The following is a 15,427-nucleotide window of genomic DNA, read 5'->3' on the forward strand; positions in this document are numbered from 1 at the left end:
CGAGGAATAGAGGCCGGAGCTAATAAGCGCTCCCTCTAAGGTTCTTACTAACTATAAGGGCTTAGAGTAGTTCATAACGACTAAGTAGCTAACCTGCCGACAAGCGCGCTAGAGCGAGTTCCTGTCCGGGTTCGACTTCTAGATAGAATATCGCCCTAGTAAGCTTAGGACAAAGCCCGATAGCCTTACGCGCCGTAGACAAGATATAGACAATAAGGATGATGTGAAACATAGGTAGTAAGCTATATTAAAGCTACGCAATCTCCCTCCTAATATACGTAAGCGCTTAAAGCTATTAGCTATAACTACTCCGCGTACTACGGCCGACTAGTATTAATTAGCACTTTACGTACTCGAAGTAAACGAGGCCTCTATCGAAGAACTTATCGAGGAAGCCTACACTAAAGACGAGCTAGCGTACGGTATTAAGAAGGCCCTAGACGACAATACTCGTACTTTACTACGAAACCTAGAAGGCTCTAGCTACATCTCGCTTAGTGACTATAAGTTAGACGGTGACCTGATCAAGATCTAAGGACGTATATACGTACCGTATAAGCTTCGTCCGGAGCTAATAGCGAGGCACTACGATACTCTATTAGCTAGACATCCTAGGCGTAAGAAGACAGTCGACCTACTTACGCGTACGTACTACTAGCCTAGTCTAGTAGTAGATGTCGCTAAGTACGTTAAGAATTGTTACCTATATATACGATCTAAGGCTTTTTATAATACGTACTAAGGTACACTCCGACAGTTACCCGTACCTTCGGGTGCCTATAAGGAGGTAGTACTCGATTACGTAGTAGAGCTACCGGACAGTTATAGCGCTAAGGGCGTAAAGTATAACGCTATCCTCACCCTAACCTATAGACTTACTAAGAGGAAGTATCTTATGCCCGTAGTAGATTTGACCCCTAAGGTAGCGGCCGACGCCGTATTAAAGTACGTAATTAAGGATTAGGGCCTGTTCGACACGGTAGTATTAGACCGTAGTAGCTAGTAGGTAAGCTTATTCTAGAAGGCTCTAATAGCGCGTCTGGCTATACGTATAAAGATCTCGACTGCCTTTTACCCTTAGACTAATAGGTAGTTAGAACGTACGAACTAAGCTATAGAACAGTACCTACGCGCGTACGTTAACTATACGTAGGACGATTAGGTCTAGTAGTTACCTATCGTAGAGTTCGCCCTAAACAATTAATAGAGCGCTACTATAGGTATATTACCGTTCTTCGTAACGCTAGGCCGTAATCCTCGAATAGAGGTGTTGCCTTAGGCTACGAGCGGTAACGGTACTAAGCTTCCGAAAGTATAGGCCTTGTCGAAGTAGTACGTAGAAGATTTCGCGACTTTTATAGAGAACGTTAACGTATACTACATTATATAGCTTAGATAAGTTCTACGCTTAACACATAGGTGTTTAGTATATACTACTAGAGAACCGCTCCTTTCGCGCTAAAACACAACATATTCGAAAGCTCTTATCAAGGCTATTCTAACGATATATAAAGCAGGCCACTGCCCCTAGGACTAAGGGAGTTCTACCTTATTTAATCTAGATAGCTTAAAGCTCTCTTCACCCTATTTCTTAAGCTCTAAATGCCGCGGAGGTGCCTAGCTACATTAGGCAACTCCTAGGTAATAGTAGCCTAGGCTACGGCACTAACGGCGCCTACGGCCCTATAGGCGAAGCCCCCCTAAGACAACTAGTAGCAACTTATAGAGGACGAAAAAAGTATAGAAACTAACGATCAGCTCCCTTACCGGTCTCTATAGGTAATGATCACTTAGCTACGTACGGCGCTTATACTGTCGTATTACCGAGGGCAATAAGAAATAAGGACGACGTCCTAGGCGATTAGTAAGGCCACCCGGAATCAACACCCCTATAGCTAGGTATCGGTCGCGGCATTAATACTAGGCCCCCGCGTAACGCACGATATAGTTACGATCCGTATTATAGTAAAGGAAGACTAGGCCGAAGTTACGAAGCTATCGAACAAGGAGCTCGCCTAACGAATTAACTAACTAGGGGTGGTCGTAGTGAACTAATAGTCTAACGGCACTCTATAGATCTATACTAGCTCTACTACTACTAGGAGGCACCTAGAGGTATAGCTATAGTAGGCATCTAAGGTTACGGCATTAGCGAAGGTCTTAACGAAACAATTTACGATCCTAGTCCACGATATACCTAAGGAGTTTAACCTAACTAACTAGGGTCACCTACGCGCTCTCTAAGAGGACAACCCGGTCACTCTTAACTCTCTAATCCAGAAGGCGACTTAGCTCTATAGGAAATGGCTAGAAGGTAAGAAGGCCTCGGCGCTAATAGTATAGCTATAAGACGCGAAAGCGGCGGATCTAGCGATAGAACAAGGCCTAGTCTAGCAATATAGCCTTAAGATAGTAGAAAAGCACTCCTTATCCTTTCGTGTCCTCTAATGCTTTAAATACTAATAGTATAGACACTAAACCTACACATGTACAAATAAGTAGGCCTACTCGAACTATATAGGAGACTATATATCTAGGGACTATATATCGACTACGAGACGGTACGCGAACTGTCCGGGGTACTACCTATTGTATAGTACGGAATGCCTATAGCGGAAACTAGCGAAAAACAAGGCAATCACAAACAGAACCGTCGCCCTAAGATTCTACGGCGACCGTAAGGCTAGCCTATACCGGAACTAACTAGCGGCGGTCGGGTATAAGCGCCCTAGGGCCGAGAACGATATAAAGGATATATAACCTAGGGCGTACGGGAGGCTACGTACTCTACTAGCTACGGCGAGGGAATCTAACTAGGCCCGGCTCCCCTTTAGTACATAGCTAACAGGCGTAGACTAGGACGTATAGGGTAGTAGGACATAGGACGATGTAGAGGAAATGATTATCGATACTAATAACTAGCCTCGACACGCTTAGTATCATCTAGTATAACGTCAACTATAGTAAGGATATAGTCTAGAACCATTTCCTATACGAGGCGGACCCGCGCGTCCACTACGTCCTTATAATCTAGGAGCTATAGATTAACCCGCACTATAAGAGACTAACGACCTATAAGTCACTAGGCTATACGACATGCCTACGAGGCGACGGTAGACCCCGTACGTGCTTCTATATTAGTAAGGACATACTAGAATCCGACTAGGAGGTAGTGTACTACGTAGACGAAGAAGGCGGGGGCGATATTACCTCCCTCTACGTAGGTAGCACCTGGATACATAACCTATATATACAACCGCTAGCCTCGAGGTCTAGCCGCGACCTAGGGGTCTATAGACACCTAGACAGTACGCTTAAGAGACAAGGGTACTATATCGTAGTAGGAGACTTTAATATATACTACCCTTCCTAGGAAAGCCTTATATAGCCGTACCCTATAGCCGACGAAGTACTCGACTTAATAGCGAGCAACGCAATTGCCCTTAATACCCTAAAGGACCTAGGCACCTAGAAGAGAGGGGGACTCTAAGGCACGATCGACCTCTCCTAGATCTTAGATAGCTACTACTATACGGTAACCTACTATAGGATCGAACATAAACTCGAGGCGTCGTTAGACTATATGCTAGTTAGGACCTCTATTACGATATAGATATAACGTATACTAGCGAGAACCCCTAAGCTAAACTAGGGAAAGGCCTACTAGGCCAACATCTAGGCGTACCTCGATAACTCTATAAGGCTAGTCTAGATCGCGTAGTAGTAATATAACAGTAAAGACGAGATAGACGAAGTAGTCTAGGGGTTAATAGACGAAATAAGAAAAGCGACCTTACTTTACGTTCCGCTTACCTAACTAACGATATAGTCTAAACTATACTAGACGCCGGAGTATACTACGGTAGTAAGAGAAGTAAGGAGAGCCCGCCGGGTATAGACGAGTAGCTATAGCGAGGAGGCCTAGAACGTATATAGGGAGGCATACTAATAGAAGAAAGCTATAATACGGAGGGAGAAAGTAGTCGGCTAGAGAGCTATAGTAGAAGAAATCGCCGGTAAGCTAGAGAGGATATAGAAGCTAGCAAAATAGGCCCGACAGGACCCTATATAGGGCCCCTCCTTCTCTATCCTAGCGCTATAATCGCCTAGTGGCCCGGTTAGCGACCCCGAGGCTAAGGCGCGTCTACTAGCTAGCAAGTTCTTCCCGCCCCTAGTCGAGGCTAATCTAAGCGACATAAATAGCTCTACTCTCCTAGCCCCTAGTATCGCGGTCTAATAGGAGGTGTCCGAGGGAGAAGTTGCCGCTATACTAAGGAAGTTGCCGGCGAAGAAAGCCCCGGGGCCGGATAGGATCCTAAACGAGCTACTAAAGAAGTGTAGAGATTAACTAGCCCTAGTAGTTATAGCGATCTTTAACGCCTACCTATAGACCGGATACTACCCGATAGCTTTTAAACAATCGACGACAGTGGTCCTACGTAAGCCGTAAAAGGAAGACTATACGTAGGTGAAGTCGTACCGCCTAATTGCGCTCCTTAACACTCTTAGGAAGGCGCTTAAGAAGCTAGTTATAACGAGACTCTCCGAGGCGGTAGAGGAACACTCTCTACTCCCGGACACCTAGATAGGTACGCGCCTATAGCGATCGACGCTATCCGCGATAGAACTTATTGCCTCTTAGGTAAAGGCTATCTAGTATAAGAATAGGGACAAGGTGGCTTCCTTACTTAGCCTAGACATATCGGGAGCCTTCGACTACGTGTTATACCCGCGGCTACTCTATATCCTAAGGTCGAAAGGACTCCCTAAGTAGCTTATTAACTTCGTACGGTCCTACCTCCAAAACCGTAGTACGTCGATCCTAGTCGGCTAGTATAGAAGCCTATTTCAAGCAGTCTATACTAGAATCCTATAAGGCTTAATACTAGTACCTATTCTATTCCTCTTCTTTATAGCGACGCTACTCCTAGCCCTAGAATCCTAGAACACCGCTACGAGCGGCTTCGTAGACGACACAAACATCCTAGCGTAGTCTTCCTCGACTAAGGAGAACTATAGGCTACTAGAAGAGAAGCATAAGATCTACGAGGACTAGGCTAGGAGGCACGGGGCTCGGTTTACCCTAGAAAAGTACAATCTAATACACTTTACGCGCCGGCTACGGTTCTATAATATATAAGCTTCTATCTAGATATAGGGGTATACGACTAACCCGGCAAATCAGCTTAGGATCCTCGGACTATAGGTAGACCCGGCGCTCCGGTAGAGGAAGTACGTATAGGTAATATTACGGAAAGCTAAATAGAATATAGGATTATACTAGAGGCTCACTACATCTATATAGGGGGCGGACTTCCGGTAGTTACGACTTCTATATACGGCTATTATACGGCTATTCCTTACCTATAGTAGCTAAGTATAGTCCTTAGGCGAGAGGGCCTGCCTATCGAAGGGACTCGTTACGCCGCTAGCGAAGATCTAAAACTAATGCCTAAGGAAGGTCACCGGGGTATATAAGTCGATACTAACGAGGATACTTAAGCACGAGACCGCTATACCGCCGATCGACCTATATATCTAGGGACTACGGACCTCCTACTTAGGCAAGTCGGCACAGTACCTAGTATAGAAGGTCATCGCTAGTATAGTCGTAAGGGCCCGCGAATTAGTACTAGCGTATAAGGGTATTCGACCCGGAAACGAGCCGAACTACCGGGTAAGGGACGAATAGCTAGTAATATAATAGGAAGGTAAGAAATCGTTTATAGAGTAACTATAGAAAGAGAGGTGGAACAACTAGGTTATAGGGTATAGTGGACGCCCTTAGCTAGCGGGACAACCTAAGGAATAGTTAGCTACGAAATCCGCGGTTAAGTACCCCCCGAAGCTTATCTACTACCGCCTTATAAGGGCATAGAGTAGTATAGCAACCTAACTACGAAGCGAACACATTGGCCTCTAGGGGTACCTATTATAGAGGAAGGTTCTAGGATACACGAATACTAGCTACCCCTACGGCTATCGCTCCTAGAACGTACGGTACGTACTCCTCGTCTGTCCGAGGTGGTCGCTAGGAAGGGGGGAGTAGATAGTAAAGGCGAGGAACCGGACGATTAGGGCACTTCTTAATAACGCTAAGGACCTACGGCGTATTACGAACTAGATACTAGAGAAGGGCTGGCTAGAATAGTACCGCCTAGTAGGAGTAGTATAGGAAGAGAGGACACGACATAGCGCGACGAGACCGGCTAGGAGCGGGGGCTAACGGGGTAGTAACATAGACTACGTACGTTTAGAGGGAAAGCTAATCTAGATAAGGAGTAGTCGGGGGCGGGAAGGGTTTTCACCTATTCGGGTTTCCCTTTATATATAACAATAGATATATACCTATATAGGCCGGATAGGGTCCTAGAACAGGGGAATGACAAATCTATCTATCTATATAGCTTAGATATACCTAAGAGCGGTACGTAGACACCGTAGCGAACAAGCGTAAGCCTATACTAAGATACGCGATCGGCGATAAGGTTTGGCTAGATACTAGAAACATCCGCACTCGAAGGCCCTATAAGAAACTTGACTATAAGAATATAGGTCCCTTTACGATTACCCGTAAGATTAACGACCTTTAGGAAAGTATACGGATATACCCGAGGTTCTATACTAGTATACTACGCCTAGTAAACGACGACCTATTCCCTAATTAAAGCTAAGGTCAACTACTTATCGAGGCCTCCGAAGGCGATAGCGAGGAGCTAGATAAATATATAGTTAAGGCGATTATAGACAGTAGATAGACTAGTAGAGCTAAGAAGTATATAAAGTATACCGTCCGTTAGGAAGGTAGTACTATTATAGAAGTACCTTATAGCAAATTGAAAGGTAGTACCGAGGAAGCGATAGTAGATTATTATTATAAGAACCCGTTAGCGGCTAGTCTACTACCTAGATAGCGTAAGCCTAAAGGTTAGATATTAGACGATCTAGATATCGTTACCGATAGTCGACCCTACGACGCCCGCGTAATATAGATACAACTTAAGGCAAGCTAAGGCTTAATATATAGTTAGCTTGTCTAAGGCATACTACGGTATACTATAGACTCGACTTACGGCTTACTACGGCAAGATATATAGTCTCCCTACGGTTAACCCGACGTAAGCTAGCGCTTCCTAATAGTACGGTCCTTCCTTACGGATATATCCTACGGCGATATGTTTCCGCGTACGAGGGCGTACGGCGGTTTAAGAAGGGGGGTAGTGTTACGGTTTACCTCGTAAGGCTATACTTAGTGTTACGTGACCTAGTACGCTAGCGCGCCCGGACCCTAACCTCGGCGTTTACTTTATCGCGGCTTCGCGACTTTCTTATCTTCTCTTCTTTATAGAACTTATTCGATTCTAAGGTATTAATATGTTTGCGCCCTATCTTACGCCTTGTCTATATTAGTTAGTATTACTACGTTAACGCCGACACCGCGTCGCGGCTTATATACCTTAATCTAATTAAGAATAAGTTAGCTAAGGCTAAAGAAGGTTAAGAAAGAAGCTACCGAAGGGCGAAGAGGTTATTAAAGACTTAGTAAGCTTAAAGGTTAATGTTTATAGTTAGATTAATTTGGAATAAGAGCGTACTTTTATACTTACGTTCTATACGAGCTACCTAATACTACGAGCTTCTAACGATATAGGAAGGCGCGTATACGCGTAAGAAGCTCGCGGCGAGGTTATCTAACGGGGTTAGTAAGCTCGTAGTAAGCTTAGGTAGTAGAGTTAAGCCGCGTAAGGTAGTTATATATACGGAGTAAAGTAAGCTAAAGGGTCGTAGACTAGGAAGCTACGACGAAGGAAGCTAAAGCTTTAGGATCTCTTTTGTTATCGATTTAAGTATATAGGCGATCAGGCTGGCCGCCTTAGGCTGACATAGGTGTGTCAGGGTCTAGTAGGGGAGGATGTGACGTTCTTATCCGAACACACCGCCGGCTTGGCGCTTAGCTTTGTATTTAGAGTTTTCTTAGGTAGCTTTCCTGTATCTCAGATTCACACTCGCCAAGGTTCTCACATAACGTGAGTATCATAATCACGACACGAAAGAGATGAGACACACTGATACACGGCAATTTCCAAACATTTCGATCGTTCAAAGCAGTATGTACACTGGCCACCGACGCACCAAGTGTCTCATACGAATAAAGCATCCTCTCCGCACTATTCTCACATCCTCCACCACCGTTTCATCTGCAACCCGTGTACGCGCTTCGTCGAAGAGTATACTCGAAATACCAGCGGAAGAGCTGAGCTAAAGAAGATAGCAGCAAGCAAGCAAGCCGCCCTCAAGTCTCGTCATCGCCCAGTGCATGCCCAGGCAACCAGCGAAGCCGCCCAAGCACACGACCTTCCCCAGCATGATCGCAGGAGCAAAAAGCAGGAAACGCATAAAGACATCGCATCGCATCGCGGTGAGTGATGCCGCGCTTCGCAAGAAAACGTAGATCTATCCCGATAACGCCGTCGCCGTTTTGATGTCGCAGTCGAGTCCCCTTGACCGCCAGCAAACTGTGCAGACCTTTTAACATAAGACAGGTCAGAAGAAGAAGAGCACTACGTGGAAAATGCAAGCTCTATCCCTTGGTCCCGATTGATGATGTATGTGGCGAATTAGAAGACGTTTATAAGAAGTCCGAAGTGTTGTTACAGCCGTAAAACGGAGAGCAAATGGGTATCTCAGGCGTTAGCATCATCATCTTGCGCCGCTGGTTCGGTGCGTGCAGTCGGCGGCGACGCGGGAGTCTCTTCTGGCGCTTCGCCTGACGAGTCAAGTGCTGCAAGTGCGCTGTAAACGTGTTAGCTGATGGTGTAATTTCATGTGAGAAGAGACTGATGCTCACCTGAATGCGTTCTGTGCTGTGCTTGGCTCGTCCTTCTTGTCAACCGGTGGCGTGTTCGTTCGGGAGGTGCCCGTAGAGCCCGGCCCGAGACCAGCTGCGCCACGTCTGCTGCCAGTGCGACCACTGCTGAGTGCAGACGGACCAAGACCGCCACCAGGACCGAGACTGCCTCCAGTAGGGCGGGGATTGGAACCACGGTTTTGAAGTCGGCGCAGATCGTCCATGTTGACGTTCGTGCGCGTGTAGTCCTGTGGTGGTGGCATGCCGCCGCCAGAGAAGTTGCGAGCGTCGCCACGACCCGATGGCATTGGTCCACCACGACCGCCACGCTGCGTCTTCTGTCGCTCGAGTTCGGCCTTGGCCTGGGCAGCCTCAGCCTCTTCGTGGATCTGCTGGATGGTCTTGGGGCCCTTGTCAGAGTCTTTGCCCTTCCAGCCGGCTTTGCGCAAGTCGATCAGGTCCATGACCATGAATTTCGGTCTGCTTCCAAGGGCGTCGCTCTTGACGATGCTGTCTTCGATCCGCTGGAAGTATGTGACCATTAGGCCTCGACCTTGCTCTTCCTCTTCCATTGATGCTCCGACTGCCTTGAGAAGTGTCGTCAAATTCTCAACGGTAGCCTCGTCTGGATCACCTTCGAAGTTGAGGAGGCGCATAACGCACTCGTGCATGATGCGAAGTGTCAACATGCGAAGCTTGTAAAGCTGACCGATGAACTGGATCAGACCGAGACCACGACGTTTGGCGGCGGCTGCGATGTAGTAGTCATCAGTCAGCAGGGCAGCCTCTTCCTCGCCCTCTGGCTTGTCGGGAAGGTTGGCTTGCCAGCCGCGCTCGAACTCCTCTTGACAGCGGTTGAGTAGGTACTTCCTGAACAGCGCACCGCCGACAACAGGGTTACCGTTCTTGTCTTTGATTGTCTCGTCGCGAATGTCGGTGCTCATTGTTGTAAGCATCTTGTGGCAGAACTTGGCGTACATACCAGCCCAGTGAGCTTCGTCGCAGGCTTTCTCGAAAGTGAGCTGGATAACTTGTCGAAGTGTGCGGCCATCTTGCTCAGTCTTGGACTGCGCTGCAATCTCGAGGATCTGGTCGGCGATCTTGTCGAATTTCTCCGGTGTCATCTTGTTGAGTGCAGCCTTGACCTTGCGCTGCACCATGTCAGGCGCCATGTTGCCTGATGGGTCAGGTCCAGCAGAAGCCGCTTGACCAATGCTGGTGGGCTTCCAACCGCTTGATGACTTCTCGAGTGGCGCGAGCTCCTTGTTCGCGGTGAGCGGCATCTTTGCAGCCATGTCGGATTCTTGTCGTCGGCTTGGGTTGTCACGTTTGCTACTGCCCTTTCCGCCACGCGCACTCGGGTTGCGTGGTGAACCAGGGCCAATTCCGCCCGCCATGTTGAAGCTGCTGTTAGTGCGAGACATCATAGCGCCGGGAGCACCCATGCCAAGATTGCTTGGTTGACGACCACCCATTGGTGGCGCCATGCCACCAGGTCGAGGTGCACCAGGCATCTGGTTCGACATGGCGAAGCGCTGCTCGGAGGTAGTACCACGAGCATTGCCGCCCATCGGACCAGCAAAGCTGCCCATTGCGCCACCCATGGCGCCGAAAGCGCCGCCAGCACCTGGACGGTTGGATCCACCTCTCGACATAGCACCTGAGGGTGTGCGTGCAGATCCAGGACGAGCAGAGCCAGGTTCGTCGCTTGGACCCAAAGTCTCCTTAACTTTCAGGTCCCAGTCAACGGATGGCTTCTCCTTGAACACATTCTGGAACTGGAGCAAAAAGTCCTTGTCGTAAGCCTTGCCCTTCTGCCGGGACTCGTTGAGCGCCGGGTTGGGTGACTTGAAGCCATCGGGGTACTTGGCATCCTCCTTGAGCTCGAGGAAGCGGGCTGACTTGAGTGCCTGCATACCAGGTGTTGGCTCTGCTCGCTCGACCTGCTTGTTGGTCTCGAGCTTGAGGTGTGCGGGCTTGGGTTTCTGGGCACCACAACGAGCAGGGGCTGCCGCAGGTGTCTCTGACTCCCCGCTGGCCTCTGCAGGAGTGTCGTCTGATGCAGGTGTATCTGCACCACTTTCTGGAGCCGAACCGAGTTCAGGATGCTTGTTAAGCTGGGCAAAGAGTGCCTTCTTCTCCTCGTCGGCATCGGTAGCAGCGCCACCCTCACGCTCACGGTCACGGGCTTCCTCGCGTGCCTCAGCTTCACGCTCCTGGCGCTTGAGTTCTTCGTCCTGTTGCTTGGCGCGCTCGGCCTCTTTCGCAGCTTGCTCTGCCTTCTGCTTGGCCTTCTTCTCACTGTAAGCCCGCTCGCGCTCCTCCTCTTCCTTCTCTGCTGCTTCCATCTCGGCGATCTCACGCTCCAGACGCTCGTCTTCTTCCTGCTGCTTGCGAGTCTTCTCGGCCTCGTCATCCTCGGTAGCCTTCTTTGCAGCAGCAGCATCGTCCACAGCCTTCTTGTCCGAAGCAGCCTTCGCGGCGGCTTCCTCAGCCTCGGCGGTTGCCTTCTCGATCTTATTCTGGGCAGCTTCCTCTGAGGCGGCACGTTCCTTAGCCTTGGCATTGGACGCATCCTTCCCGCCCTTCGCCTTCTCTTCCTCAGCCTCCTTCCGCTTGTTCTCCTCAGCTTGTCGCTTGACTCGCTCGACGAACTCATTCTTAGTCTTTTCTGGGTCTTGCTGAGTCTTGCTCTCGGTGCGGTTGTGTTGGGTACTGGGCGCTCGTGGTGGCGGCGTTGGGTTACTGGGAGTGGAGACAATGACAGGGGTGCCTGGCTGGGCCTGTGGGTTCGGTGAAGGTGCGGACTTTTTGAAGTCAACGGCGTTACCTGAAGCATCAGTGATCTTGATGGCACTGCTCTTTTTGGGCCGCTGGAAGGCAGAGCTTTGCGAAGCGTTGGGAGTGTGCGATGGTGCAGCTGGATTTTGTGCGGGTGTCTGAGGGTGACCGATAGCAGATGTTGGACGGTTCGATGTCTGCGAGCCGGTCCGGTTCATATCGGCGGCACCGGGAGTGCCAGGTGGGTGGAACGGGGGCTGTTGCGCATTCGGCGGCATGGTGAATGGCGTCGGGTAGCCAGGGCGCGGACTCTGTGGTGGCTGGCCATAGTAGTTTTGCGGATAGTAAGGCTGATAATAGCCCTGGCTTGGGTCGAAGTTGGGCATGCCGTACATTGCCTGCGTTTGTGATGTGGTTAGATGGAGGTTCATGATAGACATACTGGGAGACAATTTTGTCGAAGATTTTGCTGTCGACATCAGTGCGGTCTGTAGCAACGGGCTATTCTTGTCCTTCAAGGACAGAGAACATCCAACGCGGCCCGCAGAAACAGATCGCAAATCAAGTGTCGACACATTGTTGGGTGTGTTGAGATGTTGACCTACTTGTTGCTGATGGTTCATGTGCTGGGGATACCCGCCGTACTGCATCTGCTGATTAGCTCCCATGTGCTGCTGCTGGTAGTGCGGCTGTGCATGCATCGGCGCAGGGCTCATGCGTGCAGCTCCTCTGAAAGGCGAGCCTGGAGGGCCGCCTTGCTGACCAAATTGTGGTGGCATCGGGCCTCGCGGTGGTTGGCCAGCCATTTGTCGGTAGCCAGTGCTTGGTGAGCCCATGAACGGTTGCTGGCCTGGGTTGAATGCACCACGACCGCGACCACTGCCACCGGAAGCTGGGAATGGAGAGCGCGACATGTTGACACCCTGGTTGCTGTGCTCGTTCTGCATCGAGTGTGAAGATGGGCGACGCTCGTGGGCCGGGACAGGACCCATATTGCCTTGGCCGCGCATCTGCGGAGTAGAATTAGCAATCAATCGAGCTGTCAGGTGACTCGGCAAATGACCTACCATTTCGGTGTCGGCAGACATGGCGCCGAAGTTGAGGCCGCCATTGTTTGTTGCATTGATGGAGGGTGGACGTCCTCCGCTGGCCGCTGGCTGTGGAATGGGCGAAGGTGAGTGCGCCGGGGATGTCACTCGCGGGTTGGATGCTGGGGTCGGGAGAGACGCGTTGTTGGGTGCAAAAGGCGCACTTCCCTGCGACTCGGCGCCATGAGCACCCATCGAGCCGAAGTTGATAGCTGGTCGGCTGTTACTATTCTGCACAGGACCGCCGTTCGGGTAGCTGCCGGATGCGCCTGATGCGCTGATCACGACCGACGTCTTTCTCGTGTGGTCCGAGGCATGTCCGTTCATACCGTTCGCTGGCTGGGAGCCTCCTTGCGCCGCAGTACCGTTCATTTGAGTGTTGTCTGAAGCTGGCTTTGCATTGTGGGCGGGCGCGGAGGCTCCAGCCGGGTGGGTTGGAGTCGCCGTTTTGGTAGCGTTTGCGTACGACCTCACAGGTAGCTGTGCCGGCACAGCTCCTGACGATGAAGAAGTCGTACCGTTGGCGATGGCGGGCGTGTCTTGGGTGGCGTGCTGTGAAGCGTTGACCGGGTTTGGCGTTGCTGAGACGGCGCTGGACATGTGCCGATTAGTGGTGCTGGAGAAAGCGAGCGCTGGTGTCGTGTGAGACGTGCGGACGGTTTTGCTTTTGTCTCGCAGCGAGTGTGTGGTGACTACACGACTCGGATCAGAGGATGCGATCGGATTAGGTGCTCGCGGTGGAGGGGAGAGGGGTGGCGCTGGACTCGGTCGCTGTCGCAAGATGATGCACAGGTGGTCGAGGAAAAGGGCGCGGTCGTCGGCGTGATGGGCGTCGACGTGGCCTGCGTGTGCGTTGCCGGATGCAATTCTCTGCGGAGTGCGCGAGATGCTCTTCTCAACAGGCAGTATCTGTCTACACGGAGATCAGACACGCAAAATGGACACGACGGTGGTGTTCGTGCCTCGTTGATGAGGTTGGTGATGAGGGAAGAGAAGACTTGTGCTGCAAAATTAAATTTGGCTGCGAGACCGATCCGCTCCTTCCTTCCTCGCCAAGTCTTCTCGACGACGACAGTCAACAGTCCACACACACTCTCTCTCTGTCATACGCGACACACTGCACACACCATTCACCGTCTCGACTCGTCCGATTCACAACAATGCGCCGCGAACAATACCGCGTTTGTCCTGGTTGCTGGGGAAGCCGCGAACTACTCGAGTGTCTGCAAACGCAGCCCTTGCTGAGGCCCCTGTCCACGACGAGTACTTCCTTGCGCGAACACAGCACTGTTTCTGGATCTCGACGACGCCCATACTTCCTCACTTCCTGCACTACCGGTGGTATATACTTCTTTACCGTCCCTCTCCATGTGTCCTTTGTGGGAGGCAACAATCACAACCCCACGTGAAGGATGACCTTGGCTCACTGACACCGGAGCAGGATCGATAACTCCTGCTGTTGGTGACAAAAGGTACTTCTGACATGTACACAGAGCCATGCGACCGCCGACCAGGTGTCTCCAGGTCGCATCACTGTTGACTCATTGCAGTCATCGCCGCAACACTGTCAACGCTGCCTCAAACCAACGAACAGTCAACGACTACACACGTCTCCTGTGCGGCATCCCACATGCGAAAGCAATGACTCAAAACTCTGACACGTTGGTCTAGAGGCGGACTACGGCGAGCTGCAGTTGCGTGCATGAATGACGCTGTTCACTGCTGAAGATTGCGACCTAAGGAGCGACCTGCAGAACATGCGCCACTGCCACTGCGGCGTGTCGAATTCATCGTCGCATTCTGTCAAAAGCACACCGTTGCACGACTTCCGCTCTCGCCGAGACGCAGACCGCGTATGCGTTGTTGATGAGTCGGCGGGCTGTCATGCTCGCACACCACGAAGTTCAGCTTGGACGAAAGTTCAGGTGCAAGCCAGACCGGCAGTCCCCGAAAGCGCAGTCGACAGCTGCGGCGTGAACAACATACGCCCAAGATCTTTTCCCAGCACTCAGCCAAGACCGATGTACCATATCCATCTCCTTTATTCATTCCAAAGAACTCACATGCAGGAGCGACAACCACTTTTCGACACAATCGTCAGAAATATCTAAAACCGGCATCTCACACATCGCATGCCGAAAGTGGATTCCGCCGGCCCGCTGCTTCCAGCGCCGCTAGAACGAATAGAACAAAGCTTGTCCCATGGTTCACACGTGCATGACTACATCGACACGCTGCTTCGAGTGATCTGAGACGCGACGCGTTGCGAAGGTCTCAGGAACACGCGCGTGCAATGGAAACCAAGCGCGAACAGTCTCCTGCGACCACTGGCGACATATCATGGGGGGCACCGCATGGGGTGAGCTTCCGCCTGAGCACATCTCGCATGTGCGGCTCTGCGCAGATCTGCAGTCATGATACCTGATCTGAAACTGCCATCACTTGTCAGTGCACGAGACCATCGTTGTAGAATACTTGCGAGGAAGTCTCTACTGCCGCCGCACGACGCCATCCTTCGCCTCAGCATAGCTTGCGCACCCTCTGGTCCGCCTGTATCAAACAATCGGCCAGGAAACTCGAGGCGTAACAAAAGATAACTGTCAGCCATCGTCAGGTACCTGACATGACTCGTAGTGTCCGGAGATGTAGCCGTCTGTCGGGTCTCATCGCATGCCGCGAAGACCTCACCTCCTGAATCCTGGTCACAATC

The 15,427-nt window shown here is 50.7% G+C and overlaps 1 protein-coding gene across 1 annotated transcript; it reads right to left on the reverse strand.

Moving 5' to 3' along the window:
- Positions 1-8,684: 8,684 nt before the first annotated feature.
- CLAFUR5_10495 (Eukaryotic translation initiation factor 4 gamma) lies at positions 8,685-13,317 on the reverse strand (the record flags this gene model as incomplete). The annotated part of the gene is made up of 4 exons (XM_047909643.1): positions 8,685-8,793; positions 8,849-12,027; positions 12,235-12,639; positions 12,697-13,317. 4 exons carry the CDS (start codon positions 13,315-13,317, stop codon positions 8,685-8,687), a joined length of 4,314 nt encoding a protein of 1,437 aa, XP_047764480.1.
- Positions 13,318-15,427: the final 2,110 nt, after the last annotated feature.

The sequence above is a fragment of the Fulvia fulva genome, chromosome 7 (assembly GCF_020509005.1).
Source record: "Fulvia fulva chromosome 7, complete sequence".
NCBI lineage: Eukaryota > Fungi > Ascomycota > Dothideomycetes > Mycosphaerellales > Mycosphaerellaceae > Fulvia > Fulvia fulva.